General features: G+C 54.3%; 1 protein-coding gene across 7 annotated transcripts in view; it reads left to right on the top strand.

The window, feature by feature from the left end:
• The window catches only part of CAPN15 (calpain 15), a 57857-nt gene continuing 51468 nt past the window's right edge, over positions 1 to 6389 (top strand). For 4 of the 7 annotated variants that reach the window (XM_082065010.1, XM_082065006.1, XM_082065011.1 and 1 more), the window contains exons 1-3: positions 1 to 50; positions 5505 to 5904; positions 5996 to 6182. Coding sequence is in view for 1 of the 7 variants with exons in the window: in XM_082065009.1 (XP_081921135.1) it covers positions 5877 to 5899 (23 nt within the window). In the remaining 6 variants the exon portion in view is untranslated. The remainder of the gene's footprint in view (positions 51 to 5504; positions 5905 to 5995; positions 6183 to 6389) is intronic. The other 3 variants (XM_082065008.1, XM_082065007.1, XM_082065009.1) reach the window with 3 other exon arrangements.

Here is a 6389-nt window from a genome sequence, read left to right as displayed (position 1 = left end):
GCGGGGCCGGGGGGGGACGCGAGCAGCAGCGCGGCCGCCTCCATCCTCAGGTAAGCGGCAGCGGGGGGCGGCGGGGGCCTCCGGGGGCGCGGGGGAGGCGGGGACGGGCCTCCCGCTGCAGCCTCGCGGGCCGCGGCTCCCGGCAGCGGGAGCTCTCCCGGCCGGAGCCTCCGGCTGGGCCCTGGCCATCCCGGGCCGCCCCGCACCACCTGTTGCCGGTGGGCCCGAGACGGTGGGGGCGGTGGGAGCCGGGCCTGGGGGCCCGCGGGGGGACCCGGTGTCGGGGTCCTGCTACTGGGGGGAGCCGGGAATCCCGCCTCTGGGCTCTGCGGCTGTTGGGGTGCCCTCCCAGGCTGTGAGTGACCCCGGGGCTGCAGCCGCCCTGCTCAGACCTCAGCCCGGCCGCAAGCCCCGGCGGGGCTTTAATGGACTGGGTGTCGTGCAGCAGCCGTGGGGAGGCGGCGGAGGCTCCGTCAGCCCCGCGCTGCCGTGCCGGACCCGCCGGCACCGAGCCCTTGAAGCCAGCTCCGGTCTCAGCCTGGGGAGAGCGAACCCCCTGGTTATCCTCGCCTCGCTGGTGGTGGGTAACGGGCTGGGTACCGCTGAGCACCGGCTCGGGGGCTGGACCACGGCAGAGCCCCCGAGAGAACCAGGGATGCCTGTTCTTCAGGTCTGCACTCTAACCTTCCAGGTTAGAAACCCGTCTGCTAGGGGGTGAGCAGGGTTTTGTGCAGAGTTGTTAAAACATTTGCGAGTTTGCCCTTTGGAGTCGGTTGGCTGGCTATTACGCTTGGGTCTTTAAAGCATCCTAAAGCTCCTCAGGCCTCGGTGCCCCATCAAGACCCCCAGATTTTACTGCATATCAGTTCTCCTGCAACTGTAGGCATGTCAGCCTCCAGATCCTGGATGCAGGAATCTGTTACAGTGGGTGGAAAAGGCTTTGTACACTGACCAGCCTCTCTGTTTTCTGAGCAGCTCTGCTCTCCCTGCGCCTGCTTCTGGGGTACATCCCTGACCCCTCAAGCATCAAGAAATCTGGGAGAGATTGAATAATGTGCACGTTGTGTTTGAAATGTCATATTGTTTCCTCCAAGCATTTTTTCAGATCGAAATCTCAGCTGGTGCTCAGCGCTCTGCAGGCCTTCGGGCCCAGGATGCGGATGGGTGGTTTTTCATGGTCGGACAGAAGGTTATCTGGGAAGCTCTTGCTGTATGTGGCCTGGGGCATTTGTGCACTGATGGTGGTGTGCTGCTGCGGGTCGGTCAGGAGGTACTGGAGACCAGGAGATTCGTTTAGAGGGACCTGAGGTGGAGATCAGCGGATCACAGCTGCGGGCTGGTGGAGAAAGGCTGCAGATCCCCGACTATAGCTCTTGTCAATCTGAACACTGAGATCTTGCCATTCTTTGCACACTGTCACCTGGGACTTGTAGGGACTTGTGCTTCAGGGCTGTACTCTGTGTGAGCTGCCACCTTTCCTAAACTGGAGCAGGCCTGTGGTGGGAGGATGGCCAAGCGGCAGACCCAGCCTCCTGTGATGCTGCGAGTCTGCTGGTGGCTTTTGCATGGCCCTTTCTCGACAACTGCTGCCAAACAGACTGGTTTGTGCCCAGGACTGAACCAGGACTGAGCTCTGCCCAAGGAACGAGTTACAGTAGCATAACGTGTCAGAGAAGCATGATTCAAATTAAGATGATTTTATGTACATGGGGATATTATTAACTAGCTTAAAGTTGCATCAGCTTCTGTTTGTGTCCAAGGCTTTACCAGTTGAATGCAGAAGGCAAGACCCAACATTACTCCCCTCCCCGGGTGGGGTTGGAGGGCTGGAGAGGCCTTTGAAGGTTTGAAGTGACTTGCCATGTTTGCTGAGCCATGTTGCTTTGGCAGGAAAGAAAACAGCCTCCTGCAGCCCAATGACTTAGTGCGTAAGGGAACCCCAGGCATGGGCCAGGCACAGTGTCTTTTGAATCGGAGCAAATATTGAAAAACAAACCAAAACTGCTAAAGTTGCACATAAAAAAGACTGGGCGTCCTGCCCAGACTTGGAGCTGTCTCACTGTAGCAGAAGGGCTGGGTAACCCTGTGTGGGGGCTGGATCCCCTCGTGGGGCACCCAGGTTACCCTGCTGCTCTCCGGGCTGTCCATGGGGCACCCTGTATCTTTGCTCTGGATACCACTGCTTTGCAGCTGAGAGCAATTGGCTTTATCATGTGGAAAATACACTTCCATCCGTTTGTCAGGTTGTAGTGGTTGCACATGAGACCTAGAGAGAGACCCGGCCTGTCCCTGGGCCCGTGGACACGGCTGTGCTGATTTCCACTGATGGGGATGTCACCTGCTCCAAGCTGAGATGCAAGTGGCAGAAAAGCTTTTTTCCTCTCATCTTCCTGCTCCATCTGAAACCAGGCTTTTGTTCGTTGCTGGGTTCCTACTGACCCTTTTGCGAGCAGAGTGCCCCGGGAAGGAACAGATCCCGTGGATTTCTGAGTGAGGGTCTTTTTGAAGCAGGTCAAGGCTGGAGCGATGGGCCGTGATTGCCTGTGGTTAGACCCAGGGGCTGGGAGAGAGGAGGCTGATGTGGAAAGCGTGCGTGTGAGCCCATGTCCTGCCGAGACGGCTCTGTTCTAGTGCACAGTGAACAGCCGATTTGCTGGGACCTGGGCCTCTGAGAAAGGTCGTACACAGTGCAGCCTTGGGAAAGCTGCTTATGCGGGTGGGACAGGTGAGTCAGTGGCTTCCTCCTCATTTTCCATCATAATCCCACTCTTGAGAGCGAGATGTGCTGTGTGCCTGCTCCCCACAAGCCTCCGGGATCTGTCTGCGTTTGCCTCAGCTGTGCTGGTGGCTGTTGGGCCCTGCCTGGCACACAGCCCCCTCCAGGCCACTGTCACTGAGCTGGGCAGGGAGGAACAGGCTACTACTGAATGTCTGCTGCGCTCCCGTTACTATTTGGAGGGTTGTCATCTGCCTTGTATTTAGCAAAGGCAGCTGAGGAAGGCAAGGGAGGCAGAAGGGCTCTTGCCTGCACATGAGAAACATTTAACTCTTGCCTTCACAGCTCCCTTCCCCCCCGTGTTGGTGGCTCTCGGGTTGGCTGATAGGAAATGCCGGTGGTGTTCCCAAAATTTCTCATGTTCGGTCGCTTAAAGGATGTGGAGGTTTTTGTGTGGCGTTTCCTCTTGCTCTGGAAAAAATGCTGCTGCCCTGGTGCCTGGGCAGAAGGGAGAAGGGGGAGCCCTGGAAAGGAAATAAGATCCAAAGAAATGTGTCACCAGCAGAAAGAGCAATTGTTTTCCTGCATTTATATTGCAGAGCATTGTCCTGTTCAGGCAGCTGATGTTTGACAGCCAAGATAATACATTTATATTGATGTAATTAGCCGGACGTGGAGTTTGCTGAATGGCTTGGGGGCAGCATGCTTTTCAGTCTAACTCTTGCAAATAGATCAGTGAGGACTGGAAAGCTGCCGTGGGTTGCTAGAATTGGCCCTTTGGGTTTCTGGAGGTTGAGTACATAACTGCTGATATTTCCTATTGTGCTGTACCCTGCCTATTTGAAAAGAAAATAACTTGAGGGAACGTGGGGCTATTTTTGCCAGCTTGAGATGATCAAGTTTGATTTCTAAAAACTGAAGCTGAGTCTTTAGGCTTGCACATTAAAAACAGCATTGGAACCATATCTGTTCCTCTACAAATGCATGCCTGTGTACTTTGCCAATAGTGTAAACTCTAATGTGTTTTCACAAAAAGAGAAAAAAAAAAAAAAAAAGGAAATAGCTTTTCTGTTCCTGCAATGCAGCCCCTTTTGTAACAAGCCAGGGCGCTCACTAAATGCTGAGGGCCTGAACAGTGTCAGCATTCCCGGAGGGTGACAATTGCTCTGTGTCAGGGAGGCCAAGCTGGCGTCTCACCTCACTCCTGGGATTGGCAGCCCCTTCCAAAGCTGCAGGGTTATCAATACACATTGGCTTTGGTAACATGAGACCAAGACCTTACAGAAAGCTGTCGCACCCCCCCCGAGTGATATCGCCCAGCTGCATTGCCAGCCTGGCTCTTCCTGCAGCACTGAAGTTTGCCCTTTTGCATCTTGTTCCCAGCGCCAGCCCAGATGATTTTTGCTTTACTGTAGATATCACAGGCAGCTTCCCAGCTTGGGTTGTGTTCTTCTGACAGCAGAAGGTCCTTCTGCTCCTGTAACAAAAAGGTTTGCAAAGAAGCTGACTCGCAGGCAGCTTTGCTGAGCAACCAGTTAACTCCCCCGTATTTGTGCCGGTCCGTGGAAGTGGGAACATGGCACGAGGGCCTCTGTGTGCTGGGCTGTGTCCCCCCCACCCTGGCAGCCCTGCCCTCTGGAGAGGCTGCAGCACTGATGTGCTCAAGGTCTTGCTCTCCAACTTGTCTGTATCAGTCGCCTGCCTGTCAGACTCTGACCAGCGGGCAGAGCTCGGGCAATCATTGGAATTTCAGCACAGCCAAAAGGCTTTATTTTAAGCTGCTGGGTGTTAAGCGGTTTCTCTTCCTGGCTCATGCGTATGTGAATGTGTCTCCTACAAGAAAAATGACGTGGTGTCATGTAGGCTGATGTAGGCATTGTGGGGTGCTCTGTCCTCTGGTGTTTGTCTCGCTCTCACTAGCTCTCCTCGTGAGCCTTGAGCCTTTGCAGGGAGCAGGAGCAACTCGACTGAGTGCTGTGGAGATGCTGTGGGCCTGGAGCTCCCTGTGTAACCAGTGCTGTACAGAACCTTGGGCTAAAAGGATCAGGGTTGTCCTTTTGAACCTTCATCAGTCCCTTATTTACTTTTTACCGGTCCCTGGGTGGTGTCTCTTGCCCTCTTCAAAACATTCTCCATTTGCCGGTTTGATTCCATTAGCAGCACAAGTCCAGGCGTTCATCATAGCTCACCTTTTCCTCACTGCCTGGAAATCTCAGTGGTGCAGAGCACTGGAAGAGAAAAGCTCTTCGTGAATTCACCATAACTTACCCCAGGGGCATCACGCTGCACCTCATGGTGTGGCTGTGGGGAGGGTGGGCAAGGTGGTGGGGGCAGAACTGGGCCCGTTGATCTTGCATGCTTCTGCCAGGCTCCTAAAGAGGGTCGGTGATCATGTTCTGGCTCAATCCTTATTTGCTTTTTTGCTCCATCCTCAATCTAAAATAGAGAAGGTGAGAGAGTGTGGTGAACCAAACAGCTATGGACAAGGGTTCTTGTTGCCTCCATCTGATAAAAGCCCATCCCAAAGGAGACAGCACTTTCAAATGTGTGAATTTCATTAAAATAGGTTGTTTTGAGAACAGAGAATATGAAGGGGGAAGGGGGAATGTCTTGGGGGAGGGAGGTTTACCGAGGCAAGCATTCAAACGTTGTGTCTTCTGGGGGTGCGATGGGCACATTTGACATAATCAGAGGAATTTGTACTTTTGAATTTCCAGTAGATGTAACCACTAATGATGTCCTGGCCATGCAGAGTAATTAACATCTGTTTCTGTATTTGAACATTCAGGCAGTGTGCCCCTCCAGACATCCCTGCGTTCACAACAGACCCCTTGGGAGATTGTGCCCTGTTGCTAATTGTTGAGAGCTGTCCAGAATCCTTCTCGTTAAGATCCTGCTGTGCTCCTGAGGTGTTGCGTTACCTGGTACGACGACAGCTCTCACCAGAATGCTAAGCAGCAGCCACCGTCAGAGAGAGTAAGGCCAGTGGTGGGAATAGAACTGTGAAGTCACCACCAAAGGTCCTGAAACCACGAGTGAAGAATCCAAGTGGACCTAAAAGCAGACCAGTTCCTGTCTCCAGGTGGGACTGCGCTCCAGCCTGTCGCCAGCCGGATGCCGCGGGAAGCACAGAGCCTTCTGAGAGCTGTTGTTCGAGTGGATGCTGATTGAGTGGCCTGAAATGTGAGGTTGGTTCCGTCTGCTAGTGCGATGCTGATAGGCCTGGAGTCTCAGCAGCTGTTGATTCTTATGTGCATTTCTGTCCTCTCTGTTCACCAGCCTGGTGCAGCCCCCGCTCCTTCTAGCAGGCTTGGTGTGCGGCCAGCGGCTCTGCGCAGAGACCATCTAGCATGCTCCTCCAGCCGGGCCGCTCAGCGGGTGCCAACAGCAGCCGTTTGGTTCCAGGGACACCAGGCTGACTTCACACCAATCGGGCATCGGACCTGCAGAGCAGAAACTGTGCTGGGTGAGAGGCTTTTCTGACTGCGGTTGGCTCTGGGCTGCGAGTGGCTGAAAGGAAAAGACCTTTTCTGGTTTTTAGGCACGGTTACTCTGCTTCTTGTCTTCCATGCCTCTCGTTCTTGTCTTGTTTTGATTTCTTCTTTGAGTGTTTCCTTTGCTGTCTGTGTGAAGGCCACGTGCTCTTATGGGTGGGGACAGTGGTGTCCCCTGG

Source organism: Streptopelia decaocto, assembly GCF_964273445.1.
Source record: "Streptopelia decaocto genome assembly, chromosome: 13".
In the NCBI taxonomy this organism is placed as follows: Eukaryota; Metazoa; Chordata; class Aves; order Columbiformes; family Columbidae; genus Streptopelia; species Streptopelia decaocto.
This window is presented reverse-complemented; position numbering and strand designations above follow the sequence as displayed.